Source organism: Patagioenas fasciata, chromosome 2 (genome assembly GCF_037038585.1).
Source record: "Patagioenas fasciata isolate bPatFas1 chromosome 2, bPatFas1.hap1, whole genome shotgun sequence".
NCBI classification, from domain to species: domain Eukaryota; kingdom Metazoa; phylum Chordata; class Aves; order Columbiformes; family Columbidae; genus Patagioenas; species Patagioenas fasciata.
Genome location: NC_092521.1, coordinates 43,306,710 through 43,321,947, shown reverse-complemented (window position 1 = coordinate 43,321,947; position 15,238 = coordinate 43,306,710). Strand labels below are relative to the sequence as shown.

The window sequence follows — 15,238 nt, the reverse complement described above, 5'->3', positions numbered from 1 at the left end:
AAACAATGTCAGTTCTTACCTGAGCTCTTGAGCTATAGAATCCACTTGAACTGTTAATAAAAGCAGGAAAGAATGAATTAGTTTACACTTCCAGACTTGCGCTTTCTGTAACTGTGCACCTGCCTATCTGTGATGACAGAGGAACACCTATCAAAACACAGGTGATTACTTCATGCCAACCACGGGATTGTAGCTATAAGTGGCAAATGTTAACTGAGCAGATAATTCTCACAGTTATTTTAGGATGTATAAAACCTGGAGTACACTGTTCAGTTGAACAATAAGAAAAATAATAATTAAAAAAAAATTTAAAAAAAGGAAGACATTTGTTTTTATTGAAAATAGAGTGACAAATATCTTATTTTTCTTGATTTTAATTCAATTTGTGAATGACAAAGGATCACGTTTAAAAATATCTGCCCACACGAGGAAATACAGTGTATTGAAAAAACCAACAGGTGGTTCTAAGGATTACTCATACTGCACAGGAAACTTTTGTTGTTTCCACTGTTCCTGATCTATTAATTCCTAAAGATGTGTATGCATGTGTGTAAAAAATATTGAGAAAGAAATTCATAAGTTTTAAAAATGTGTTGTTATCTTTTTGAGTAAAAAGGATATGAATGTTTAATTCCCTTTTAAACATTATATAATTAAAGTCTGTTAAGTCAGCCAGACTGTTTTAACTTACAGTCCTGACCAACAGAGAAGACATGCTCTAATGTTGAGGTGTCAATAATTTCCCTATTCCATAACTTTGTTCAAATCCCCTGTTCTGGTGCTTTTGAAGTATATATGAATTTTAGATTAATTTCGGAGAACGTTACTGAGGGATGCATCAGAGGATGGATACAACGATGATTAAGTTCTGTAGAAAGGCTTGTCTTATTTATCCCCTTGCCTGTGGGCAGTTTGTGGCACTCTCACTTCCTCTGTCTTCTCCTAAGTGAAGTCTTGCACTTTTCAACTCTTTGACCATTTAAAACTAGAGAACTGAGGCAAACCACAGTTTCATTTTTCATTTTAACCACAACTTCAAGCTATGATATTAACAATCCAGAACTACTGAATTGTGACAATGAATCAAACTAGTCTTTTTTCACAGTCCTGAGAGTGCACAATTCACACTAAAATCAGAGTGAAGGATGGGTGCTTTGCACCTCTGAAAATAGTCATAAGCAAAAATGCTCACAGGGCAGGCAAAACTTTGTCATTTATTTTTACGTATCTCAATTTTTCACTCATCAAGAGTCACAAAAAGTGTTATCAATTAAAATAAAAAGTTATTTTCCTGTAAGGGCTGTATGGCTAGTCAATCATGTTTTCCAGATGTTGAGATCATTAAGGACCTGTTTATCTCTCAGTAATGCATTTCCATCTGTTCCTTACAAAAAGATAGGAATAGCTGGGAAATACAGCTATGTCGTAACTTTGGAAAATGAAACATGAGCACTAGTACTTTAAAAAAGCACAGGTTTTTCCTCTGCCACATACACTTGCAGCTTTTGACTAAAGAAAATTGACTTCTGGACCATTTACACAGCTAATTTATGAATTATTAATGGCAATAGAAACAAAAAAAGATCAGTTGGCTGAGACAAAGTTTTGTACTTTATTTTGAAAGCATCCATTCAAAATTTTCTAGATTTACTCCCTATGGAAAAATCTTTGTTTAAATAATAAAAAACATAACCTTTGTTCTATTTGAGAAATAGCTCAAAGAAAATGGCGTACAGTAGATTTTTTTTTTGCTTTTCTTTAAATCATATCTAATAACATTGTGCCTCTTAATGCCAGCAGTCTGTGTCCTGCCTTGATTAAAAAAGCAGCCCTAAGGAAGCTACACACTCTCTTACTGCACATTAGGGACTGTGCACAGGAACTATCATATTTCATGGTGTGCTGGGCACAGGGTCGTGGAACGTGCTTGCTAACTCACCCCTGGTTCCTTTTGAACGTGTGCGCAGCTTTTTATTTTCCCCATCTGCATCCATCTGTAATATTAACACAAAGTCTTTAATTCATTCCTTTTGCCATTGAGAAAAAAAGTATCTTTTTTTTTTTCCCCACATTTCCAAAGGCTAGACAGTAATAGAAGGAAGAATAATCATGCCTTATTAATCTTGTCAAAGAGATAAAAAGCCATCTGTGAATATCTAGTAAATACCTAGGAGATACTTTTAATGATGCAGATTTGTTTAATAAAGTGATTGTTATGAGTGACTCTGTAAGGTTTAATGACAAGGTTTACAGGTGTTAGCTGAAGGCATAAGATTAGAAACAGCAATGCTGTATGAGTGTTGCTTTCAGCAATCACCTTCTGGAGTGTCTACAGGCACTTTGCATTATGCTTGTAACAGAAGCATATCTCAATAGCTGTGTTGGAACCTTCATTTCTGACAACTTCATCCTTAAAAAGTGAAACCTGCTTGCTTGAATGTGTGTAACTGCACACATAAAACTTTTAAGTACTTCATCACCCAATCAACTGCTTCTTACAGAAGTTTTGGTCAGGGACATAGTTTCACATTTGTAGGAGTTTTGGGGAGAATGTAGTGTCCAGGTTTTAGTTCCACATTAAAAAAGTTCACACCAAACTACTGAAAATCTGAACCCCCCCCCAAAGTCAGCTGTTGCCATAGATTATTCGCTGAAATGAGAGACCTTTCAAGATCAACCATTCTCATAACATTTTTGGCTACACCCAAACCAGCACTGGAAATATCCACCTTCTGGTCTTGGATCTGGCCCAAAGCCATAATTGTAGGGGCAGGTTTTCAATCCATGGATTTTATTACAAACCCCTGAAATTCAAAGGGATTAAAATTTCATGTTCTGGTGTGGAGAGCTGCAGTGACACATAGCAGACTGTACAACAGTGTAATTTTAACCATGTCCAGGGAAGTAATGTCCTTTCTGAAAGTAATTCTTAATTTTTATGTAAGAAAGACTCTGTCATTATGAATTTTTGTCTAAACAAAGTATCAGGAACTCCAAAATTCTTTTTCAGTCTATGTTAGTATCTTACGTTCTATCTTTGCTTTGAATCTCAGCTTCCCTGTTTAAATAATGTTTACATCATTCCTGCAAATAGGTAATGATCAAACAGACTGTAGATGAAGAAACTCCCATGTGCTTCTGTAGATCAATATACAAGAACAAATGCAGACACCAACATCTGATTTATATAAATGTGTTGGGGAATAGGTAGATGCATTCTGTGGATACCAGAAGTTGCCAATGCCTGCTTGATATTGTTCCCTGCAAAAGGTCACAAGATAAAAAAAACATGTCAACAGAAGGTCTTGTCTATTACTTCACTCTTCCTTTCTGAGGATCAGCAGCACTGATTTGTCCCATAGAGGGAAGATGTACAAATTTCTATTCATGCCTTTTTCCATGTATAGAGATTGAAGATCTGAGGATGCTTTATTTTTAGCTTTATATGACTCAGATAACTGAGATATTTTGAAGGTCTTATCTGAAAGAACATTGCAGAATATGACAAAATTGACCTGAGAAATAAAATGGGTAACGTCAGACTTTCTAGGGGAGAAAAAGCATTTCCCTAATTTCCTAGGTTATATTCTGCTTGTTCTTATATATGGTTACACATTATATACAGCTACTGGAATCAAAATACCTATTTGCAGGACAGAACACAGGCATTTGGAAAGAGTATTAGTGTGCTTGAAGAAGTCTAATTCTAGAACACAGGTTAGCAACATCTGAAATGAACATATGCATTGATTGAAACACATCTCAGAGCCAGACAACTATATCTTTTCTGTGTTTAAATTTTCATCTGATGTTGGTTGTTAGTAGGTAAGGAGCATAACTGGCTTACGTTTATGCAGTGGGGCTGATGGCAGCCTTTACTTGTTACTATCCTTAAAATGTGGAGAACGAGTTTTTGCAATGTGACTGCAATGGTAATGGGAAACATGGCTCTGTTCTCTGATGCTGAGTTGTGATTGAAGGCACTGACCTGCCATAGACTTATAATAGGGGAGCAGGTGTGGCAATGATGGACTTTAATTTCCTTTAATAAACCTTTTATGTGCCACACTTTTACTGCCATTCTATGCTCTCCAAGGTCCTGCACATAATAGGTTCATTACTTTTGATTACTATAGTCTATTGAGACAAACAACTCCAGAACACACTATATATTATGTTCAGTTAAACCAAATTAGACTATTTATCCACTGTGCATTATTTCACCTGGAACTGTACAGACAAAATTAACAACAGCTTCTGTAAGCTAAAACTATTAAAACCACTGGTACTCCTTTGTCATCATTTCATAATAAATACCACACCAATCACAGTGTTGGTCTTTTAATTATGAAACAAAAAGTGTCCACTGCATCTACTGAAGAGCAGCTACTTTGGTCTAAATAGCATGTTGCATTGTGATGAATATTTAAAAGCGGCACAATGAGTGAAAACCAACAATATAATCAATGCAGGTGATTTTTCTATTGATTTTCTTTCCTTTTAATAATTTTAAACTATGAGAGATGTTTAATCAATTCAAAGCTAAAATTTATAGGACTGTTTAGCTTGGTCCATACCACATATTAAAACAATCATCTTGTCTGTTCTTCAGAATAAAACAGCTTAACTTACAAAAATTCCCACGCATTAACTTGAAACTTATGCAAAAGTAAACGAATAAAACTGTGAAATCTTTTGAGTATGTCAGCAAAAAGACCTCTCTTGCTCAAAATTTAAATATAATATCTGTGGGTTTTGATAGTTCTTTCAGAGACAGGTCGATGCTGAAAAAAAGTGAATAAAGTTTCTCACTTCTGACTTTTATCTACATAGTGACTGCTTTATATTAAATTAGAGTCACAGACGGTTAGCAAAAAGTATTCAAACTTTTAAGTCACCCATGGAACAACAAAGAATTAAACTCTAAGTGAGAAATTTCATCCAAAGTTTTTAAAGGTAATTGTTATCAAGGCCTTCAGAGACATATCTTATTACTACTATGCTGTAAAGATTGGATAGATTCTGGAAGGTGCTTCATACTCTCAAAGCTCAGGATAGTCAGCTGTCCCAGTACATACGTAGTCCTGAGACAAGAGGCTGTAAGGTATAAATGGAATGTCCATGTCTGAACAAAACCCTCTAATAGTGTCTTACTAATTTATTTACTTATTTATTTTTAACCATCAGGAGCACTAGGATAATATCTAAATGCTTGCAGGAAAATTTCATTGGGAATTGCAGTCCCATATTTTTCAAGGGCAAGCTTCACAATAATAATGACAAGTGAATAGTGGAATTAATTGCATTCCATCTTTGTGTCTTATACCCAGATTTTCTGATTTGATGGGTTTAAAACCCATCTAAACATTTTCTACTCAAAATTAGTTGAAACTATGGAGTCAGAAGAAATTAGTGGGAGATACACAGTCAGAAACACAGCAATGGAGCGGTAGCAGCTATGCAGTCCCAAACCATTAAGCAATCAGGCTAATAAATAAATGGTCTCCTTAGAATTGCTTCAGTTATGTCATATTTCTGTGGTGGGGAAATTTACTGGGGTTGTTGATGCTGAATTATTTTCTGAAAGAATATCCCAACAAATCTCACGAAGCTCATGAATGCTTTATGTCTGACTTCAAGAATTTCAATATGATCTTCCCTTCACCATTCCTTCAATATTGCTTGAGACTTGAGGGTAAGTTGATGACTAGATCCCAGAAAACTGACTGGAGTCACTGATGATACTACAAATTCTGCTTGGCTGAAACTTGAATAACTTGCTATGTGACTGCTACACGTTATTCATTTTTCTCCAGATGAACTTATTGGCATAATAGCAAAGCACACTTTTTGAGCAAACTGTTTTAGAGTTCCTGGCTGCAGAAACCAAATGCTACTTCTTCTGTTTCTACCATCCCACTGCAGTCAGCAGACTGGAGAGCAGCACCTGGAAATACTTCCCTGAGTGAGAGAATCAGGATTTGGCACTGAGGCTATGTGTGTGTTCCTGGAATCTATCTGTACACATGTGCATGTACTGATATTGTAATGGGATCCAAAAATAGAGGGTGTTTCAAAAAGATGGACCCAATTTGAAGTCACAACACAAGGTGTCTTGGGTCCATCTTTTTGAAACACCCTCTAACAGCTGAAAACAGAGCATATGCAATAAATGATAATAATAACAATAATAATAACTATCTCAGTTTACTTGCACATTTTAAATTCTGAATTTCAGAAATTAAATTGATACTACTATCTTGGTAAGATAGTTTCACACCACATTACTGTGAAGTAAACCATGACTTGGGGAAGCCAGTGTCGCTGACATAGGTAAAAGTGAAATGCACCTCCTGGAAAGAGCTAACGTAAGAGCTGTACACTTTCTAATTTCTATTGTAGTCTTTGTAAAAGCATGACTTGCCCTGAGTGGGTTTCACATTCTGGGAGTGACAGTCTGTTCCATTTTGTGTAACTAGCTAGAGGAAAAGAAATCACCAGTTTATCTAGAAGTAAGCTGTATAAAAGTTGGATTTTTGTGACTAAAAGTTACATCTGATTTCAAAATGAATCCTGGCAAACAACTTCTCTAGTACAAACCTTTACTGAGTTTGAGAGGTCTGAAAATATTTTTTTCTCTACTATTTTTAATTTGTAAACTACTTAAGTTTGTATAGAGGCAACAGCTGCATATGTCACTACTAATGAACTTACCCAGAAAAAAAAAATAAACAAACAAACAAACAAAACCACCAACAAACAGACATCAAACTTGATGATTTTTAAAGGACATCCTCAAGTCTTGAACACAAGCTGCCGACATCTAAGTTGAGCTAAGCACTACTGCTAAGCACTACAAACCTGTCTGTGCTGTACTGTACCCCAAGGTGACACGACACTGTATGTGCTTCACCCTACAATAAATAATACTCTCAGAGCATGATTTTCAGTGCTTTTGGTACTCATATTTTAATGATTGATGTCGATAACTCAGTTAAGATTTTAACACATAAAAAGGAAATATTGTCACAAAGAAAAATATTTTATTAATAAATCTGAAAGTAAGATTTCCTACAGCCGATCTAGAAGTATAGAGTGCTGTTTGCTTGTCTATATATATATATGTGTGTTCAATTCACCCTTCTGTTGCTCTATGATACCTTTTTTAATATGAAGTATTAATGGCAGACTGATGGTGAGAAGCACAGGGCAAGAAGGAAATGCAAAGTACAAATATAGAAACCTCTAGATAAAGTTTATATATTCTCAGCACTGACAGCAAAAAAAAAAAAAAAAACTAAAACCCAAAGAAAAAATTTTCAGGAACACTGGTAGCATCATTCTTAAAGTTTCTAATTTTTTTTTTTTTAACAGTACATTGATGGTCAGAAAGGAGAAGAAAAATTTACGAAGTAGGACTTCTTAGAGACTGTTACTGAAATTGTGCCTTGTTTTGTGATTCTGATTATTCTTAATGAAGGAGTCATTTCATCTTTATTTTTGAAACTTTTGGTTTAGTTTATACAGTGCTATTCTTCATTTCTGTAGCAAAAAGTTGAATAACATGGAAACAGTTTGTTTAGATATATTTGTTTCTCAGGATTTAAAATAAGTATGTCTACTGAATGCAAACTTTAAAGCATGTTTATAACACATATAATTCATCAACGATTTGGTATTTTCTGGTGTACTTGAATGGTATACATACTTTTAAGAAGTTGGTATTTTCTACATTGAAATCACTACTCAAAAATTTGCAGTGACAAAATAAACCTTAAATCAGAGGCAAGCTTGAATAGCTTTGTAATGAGGATGATTTATTTTGATTCTCACTTCTGATTTCTGAGTTGTCACTGCTGTTGTATACTTCATGCATGCAACTTTGCACAACTGGCAGTGCTGAATATAAACCAAAGCCATATGTTTATGTCCTTTTGCCAAACGACTACAGCAAATAGTTCTATTATTCCCTTAGGTAACTGATGTGTGCCAAGTATTTCTATTAGTCTGCTTTACCAAGGCTTTGGAGGGCAGAGTCAGAGCTTTATGAAATTAAGGGGCAACTGCTAGCTTTTTAAATTTAGAGAAAAATTATATGGTCTGCCATGCTGAAATGCAGCTCAACACAAGCTAATGTATGATCCTACTTTCAGGAAGCTTTTTTTCCTGGATTTCTATTTTTGACTTAGTTCAATGTGTTCTCACTATTTCCTGGGCTACTATGTACTTTTTTTTTAGAAGGAAGAAAGTGTAAATATTCAAGCAGGAAAATCAGCTTTGACACCTTGAGATCTTCTACAGATACACCAAAGATTTTATCCCACTCAACTGATACGTAGTTAAAAAGACCTCAATAAACATTATAAAAAAAAATCACAAACTATCCCTCATAGATTAAATGTAAGCAGTGCATTGTGAAATACATTCCCACTCCTGGACTCATATAGATTCAAAGATAGTTAGGTTCTTGTCTGTATGTAATGCGAACAAAGTGTAGTTCTGAAACTTAAAAACTAAAATTTCTAGGTATTTACAAAAATTTAAATATTTTTTTCAATTTTTCGGTAGTGTTACATTTGACTGTTGAAGACTGCTGTTCTTAAAACAGCCAATGTTATGTGAAAAAAATAGTCATAGTGTATGAGACACTACACATGAAACCGCATAGTACTCTAGTGCTAATACAGATACATATTTTGACTCAAATTCATTTTTGTAAATAAATTATCCCACCTTTGAGTGTTTCCAGGTGAAAATATGTGCAGATTCCAAAGGACCAAATCTGTCACTCAGCCCAAGATGCTTTGTCTGATTTAACAGATAGTCCTGTAATTCATCTTCTGAAAAAAAAAAGAAAGACAATAAAAGAAAACCAAAAACCAGCTATACTAAATAAAACAGGATATTCTTTATATCAAAGGCACAAATAATACAGGTGTATTGTTTTGTGCATTTTTTCAAAGATATGGTGTAGAGGCATCACTAATGCTTCTAAAAGGTAAAAAGAATAGTAATTTTTCTTTTGTTACAGTACCTTCTTTATATTGTTAATGCCCTTTCCGATAGCTTATGAAATAGACCTTCTCTAAGAAAAGCTTTTCTTCTTGCACAGACAAAAATCCATGGTTTCCATATGTAGAAATGCTAGTTAAATGTTTTTACTACATGAGAACCCCTTTGACTGAGTAGGACAGTTCGGTACGTGATGTGAAATAAATAAGAAGCATTCTAAAATATTTTAATAGCAGAGAAGCTCTCTTTTTTTTTTTTTCCTGATGTTGAATATCAGAGTTTAGAGTTTGGTGGGCTGATATTGTTCTCACATTAAGCAAACTGAAGGAAACACTTGACATTTCTGCATGCTCAATTTTGATTCCTTTCTATGAGGTAACTCCCACTAAAATCACAGTAATGGCAAGGAAATAAGAGCTGCAGAAGTTTATATCTGAGTGTGCCATACGGACAGCCTTGTATTCAGAAATAATTAATACCTAAAGCCTTTGAACACTTAAAGTTATAGACACTTACAGCCTGAGAAAATCTGTCTGTACACAGTTACTATGGACAGACTTTATTTTAGCATCGCTCCTGCCTGTAGTGGCCAAGATATGAAAATTTCGTTATCACTTGCAACTTCAGATGTCCTTCTCAAGCAGTGCCCAATGTATTTAGTAAAACAGATCTGTTCATTCAACCTATTCCAATTATGACAGTTTGCAAATAAACTTTAGGAACTTCAGGGTGAAACTTCAACTATTGATTTAATGATATCTGATGAAGCTATGCTCATAAAATTAGTGATGTTACATTTCTGAAATTGGAAAGGCTCATTCTAAACAGATTCTCAGGTAAGCTAGAGTTTATTGAGTGACTAATTTCTGCGTTAGTCCCAATAGATAGAATATTATTTGCATTCCATCAATAACTTTTAATTAAAATAAATAAAGTTTTATCAACTAGCAAAGCAGAAAACAAATGCAAGATGATAAAGGGAGAAAACCCAGAACAAAACGACCCAATACCAAAATGATTTTTTAAGCAGTTTTCTAGCTGGAAAAAAGATGATGTTTATCCTCATAGACCTCTTTCCCCACTATTCTGTTTCAACATTCATGGGAGAAAAAAAAAAAAAAAAAAGAAGAGTCTTAAAGCTTTCTACCTGCTTCTCCTTCATGGTTCAAAACACAGTAACCTAAAACAAAAGATCTCTGGGAATGGCTGCAATAGTGAACAAAGCTCTTTCTAAGGCCTAAACTTAGCAGCTTTGTCTAAAATCCTATCATGCTATGTATTTATTAGCAATATATTTTTCATTTATTTTCTCAAAGATTGCCAATAAAGAGCTAAATCACATAAGGGAGTAGCTGTAAACCCTTTGAGTTCCCCAATGTCAAACTCATTAGCATCCGAATAACCACACAGCAGCACATCATCTGCACAATTGCAATTTTTTACTACTTTTAATAGCGTTTCTCAAAGGGCTCATTTTCAACTTTCTTCAGTGGGTAGTTGGTTCTCTGGGGAAAAGGAGCTTCCTGACGCTCACAGCTTCCACTCCACAACCAGGCCGTTTGCTGTCAGAAGCATCAGCCCTCTGCCCTAACCCCATCTGCTGTCTCTCTCATCCTAAGGGACTGAGAGTTAAGACAGCACAGCTGAGATCCACTTGGAAAAGTGCACAAAGGACAGGAAAATGCAAAACTTTTCACATATAACTTTACATAATAAGCTAAAGCATCAGAAATTCTCCTTTTAAGAAAAGCAGTCTGAGTTGGGTCATGGCTTGGGGACAAGTTTCAAAATCATGCTGGAAAACTACATGCAACAGTGCCATTTGCTATTTTACTCCCATCTGCCTTGCATGTGACATCATCAGCTATCTTTGTAAAGCAGAACGTGCTATAGCAGGACAAAAGCAAGACTTTATATAAAGCACAAAACCTGATCCCCTCTTCTATGTTTAATTACAACGGAAGTTATTGGTTAATAAATTAAAATGTGCTATTTTCTATTTCTTCACACAACAGAGTGCTGGCTGCTGTACAGCTGATTCGTCGGTGAGTGCACATTTGAAGATACTGTGTTTCATAAAAAGTCTAATACAATGTCATGCGTCTGTCATGTTATAAGCAGGGTGTGTAGGATTATGTAGTGTCATGGGATGTGACATAACCCTTCTGAAGTATAAATTATGTATCACACTCCAAGAACCAACTCATGTTTCAAATGTAAGTGCTGGGTTCTGATAAATCAGGTAGCAAACAAGAGTGCAAATTCGCAGTAACATCAAGATCTTATACAATAAATTATTGAGAAACACATTAATTAAGTAGGTTTTATGAGTGATTAAATTAATAGTGGGCCAAATTTTAAGGGACAGCAAGAAGCACAGGTAGAAGTTTGCGATACCAACCGGAAAAATCAGAGCCCACAAAGGCCATCTAGCTACGTTATTGCAACTATGATGATAAGATTGTTGTTTATGGAAATCAGATAGAAATAACTCATTTATTTGTTAATCATGGCTCTTTGATAAGATCACTCCCCTTCACTCCAAATATATTTTCATTTGGCCCAATCTATTCATGGTTTGCATTAACTCATTTGTCTGTTTTAGTAAAGAGTTCAAAACTATTTACAGATGGCAAATTATTGCTACACTTCAACGCCCTATATGTCTGAACATAATTTTTTAATCCCAAAGGTGATGTTTGCGTGCCTACAAAGAAAACCTTCACCCTTTTCAACCAGCACCTCAGTTCAATGAGAATAATAAACTTTCTGAACCCAGCAAGATGGAATAAATTAGTTTCTTGATTTGTCAATGTAATGGTTCAGTGAAGTCACCTGGAACCTTTGCAATACATTCTTTGGTTTATAGCCATTTGCAGTGCAACATGATTTTGTACTGACTCTGAAGTGTCCTCCTACTGAGATGCATGAGTCATACCAGGATACTGATGTGAATCACCATTTGGGCCCTGATCCTCAGCATCAAATGTGTGTGACAAATCCCTTGAAGCAACTGTTTTTGTTGACCCATTCTCTATGGGTAAAAGTCCACCCATTCAGTTCAAATTACTAGAGTTCCTGAGGATTTAATGATGAGAAAAAAGAGATATTCTGCAGCCAAAAAATATCTCACCAGAAGTCTAAGGTTGCTTTCTCTGTCAGAATTGCATACACTAATCAGTACTACATCTGTAAAAGACCCAAACAACTTTTTTGAGCATAATGGATAACATTTCCATCAGATGAATTTGATTATCTCTCATTTACCACATCACTAGTTGATATATTGCAAATATGAAAATGAATAATCATAACATTTTGTGATTTGTTAATTCAGAATGCAAGTAATAGCTAAGGAAAGAAAATCTGATGTGCTCACCGTTATCATCCTTGAACAATTTTTGTGTTGCTACATTGACAGTGATTTCTCTTTCTCAAGATAAAATAATGCAACTTATTTAGTATTTCAGAAAAAAATACATGAAACCAAAAGATACCACTACAAATTAGTGAAGATACATTGAGCTCTTGACTGCAGTCAGATCTTCATCCTGCACAGGTTGAAGTATTTAACTTTACATGTTAAGTTCCACACAAATTTATGGGTCACCTCAGTGAGACTCTTAAGCACGTGTTTAATGTTCAGTACATGACTAAACAAATGAATTTCATTTGGCCTTCTGATGTTTCATTTTAACACCCTCACTGCAGCACACACAGGCAGTCTTGGAAATCTGAGGGCTCTATATGGAAACATCAATTTTATATAATTTGAGCTTCAGAAAGGAATTTCCTTGGGGCAGAGTACTCCTCTTTGAATTTTTTTCATTAATTGCAGAGTATACATGAAAAAGAAATGTTGCTGTTTCAACTATTGCATTTTCTTTCCCAACTATAAGGCTAAACTCTATCTTCTTTATTTCTACCTTGAGATGAACAGGATGTCATGTTATCACTGCATGAAAGCCTTGTAACACAGGCAGTTGTCCTTCCAGTACCTGTAAAAACACACTCCTTGCACTCATCCTCTCTTTTAAACATCACAATAATTCCAATGCCATGTGCAAGACCATATTTTGCCTAGAAGAAGGATTTAACTTTTACCTGATTTAAGCAACGAACTATCCTTCAAATATGCCTGAGGCTTTGCTGTAATTAACATAACTGCATTTAGATGCTATTCATGACCGATAATTCCAACACCTTGTGAAAAAAAAAAAAAGGTTGCATGCTGTAAACATTATAAACATATTCAAATAAGCTTAACACAATCTGCCATGCTTATTTCTGCCTAGATCATGGACCAGCGAAATGGTTAATGCAAATGGATTTATAATTTGCTTTGGGGGGCCAGTTTCTTCTCCTTATTTATTAGCCCAGCTGATGGGGCAGATTTGATGAGGCACTTCTGGAATAATTGAGTCATCACACAAAGAAGGCTGCTAGCATTCAGAGTGGTTTTATCAGCAGCAAGCAGGCCTGATTACTGACAATTACACTCTGATCCGGTGATGGAGGAGAAAGAGCCAACGAGTGGGAAATGTCCGTGTTTCTATCCAGGAATAATTTCTACATTCATTTTACATGCTAAGTGTTTCCTATCTCTGCATAATAAACTGTAAACAGGAATAGATGGCACAATGTCCCTTAATATTTCCTGGTAATGAAGACACAAATGTACAGTGAGTGCTGATAAATATAGATGAAACATAAGCTATTCTCTGAGTCTGTATTGTTACCTTTAAAATAAATGCATTTTGGTGGTAAAAGCATAATCATAGCTAATGTAAAAAAATGACAGAAGATTGAAGCTGTCCTTGTAACTACACAGAAACTTTGTGAAAGTCCTGTTAATCACTGCTGCTCTAGAGGCTCACGAGCTGAAGGTGATATGCTGGAAAGAACGTGATTTTGTTTCTCAGTAGTCAACTATGTAGGAACTCCTTTGCTTTGACACAGTAAAGGAGAGCAGCAACAGTGACCTCCATTAACACTTCAGGGATAGAGCACATCTCAATGCTAAACTGAAAAACAATGGAGCTGGTCCTAGAAGACATCTTCACTATCATAAATTCTCATTTCCCTCTCATCAGCCTTCAGATAATGTTTATAATGAATAATACTGCTAGACCATAGATTTTATGCGTTGTCTTTATCTATGTGTTATTGCCTTTAGGACATTATTATTATTATTATTATTATTATTATTATTATTATTATTAAGCAGTAAAAATGCTGTAAAATGTCAGTTATTAACAAAATGCTGAAAGCAGAACTTTGGAAAAATATGTTACTTCTCTGACTCGGGAAAAAAACATGGAAACAGACATACTGGAGAGTTGAAATGTAATTTTGTGTTTGTTGATGGGCGATTACAGATTTCAGCTGGAAAATGTTAATGCCCTAGTCTAGGGAGAGTTTTTCTTCTTTAGAGTTGATCAGGCATGAAACACTGAATAATAAACTTCTGCATGCTTGTTTATTCCTTTTCCTCTTTTTAAACTAATTTATAGCTTCAAAAGAACTAAAAGTTATTCTCTGTTCTCCTGCTGTAACTATGGTAACTATGTTTCAGTAAAGTAGCCACTTAACTTCAAGGCTTGTGTTACAATGATATGCATTATTTTGAGTAAAACCACACCATAACAACCTTATGATTTTACAGCAATTTAAAAAGAAAGTTCAAAGACCATGTGTCATTGACTCTGGAACACAGGATTTGTTTTCTTTTAAAACATGTTTACTCTTTTTCAGCTTGGATGACTTTTCCTGCATGGAGTCATCTCTGCTGTGATGTACTATGTGGGGGGACTGCTACTGACTTCAGCAAAAGATGACCATCATCTTCTGCTCATCAACAGGAGTGCTTAGTAGTTGCAGGATTGAGGCCAGCAGGTTGCTGAGCACACAGATCAATATATCTAAGAGCAGTGAAAGTGTGTTGTTTTAATTACTCTGTTATACCCTACTTCAACATCAGGAAGATTCTGGTCCAGCTCTGGTATTGCTCCATGCCTGGTGTTTAGCCACCACTGTTCCAGTCCTTGAACCCTACATAGTTTCCAGCAAGTTAGTTAGTAATCAATGAGTCTGAAGGGCAATTTTATGGGGGTTCTTTTATGGTTACACTGAACCTCTACAGAAGTGCTGGAGCTGAGTAGGTTCAGTAAAAGGGGTCACTTCTCAAATACTTAAAGGCTTAATGCAGGTTACTAGATTCCTTCCC

General features: G+C 35.3%; 1 protein-coding gene across 3 annotated transcripts in view; it reads right to left on the bottom strand.

Moving 5' to 3' along the window:
• Positions 1-15,238, bottom strand: part of ST18 (ST18 C2H2C-type zinc finger transcription factor) — a 101,813-nt gene that overhangs the window by 67,167 nt on the left and 19,408 nt on the right. The window contains exons 2-4 of one of the 3 annotated variants that reach the window (XM_071804113.1): positions 8,734-8,840; positions 1,940-1,994; positions 20-50 (exon numbers count right to left, since the gene is read on the bottom strand). In XM_071804113.1, coding sequence (XP_071660214.1) covers positions 20-50; positions 1,940-1,994 — 86 coding nt within the window. In that variant the 5' untranslated portion in view covers positions 8,734-8,840. The remainder of the gene's footprint in view (positions 1-19; positions 51-1,939; positions 1,995-8,733; positions 8,841-15,238) is intronic. The other 2 variants (XM_071804114.1, XM_071804115.1) reach the window with 2 other exon arrangements.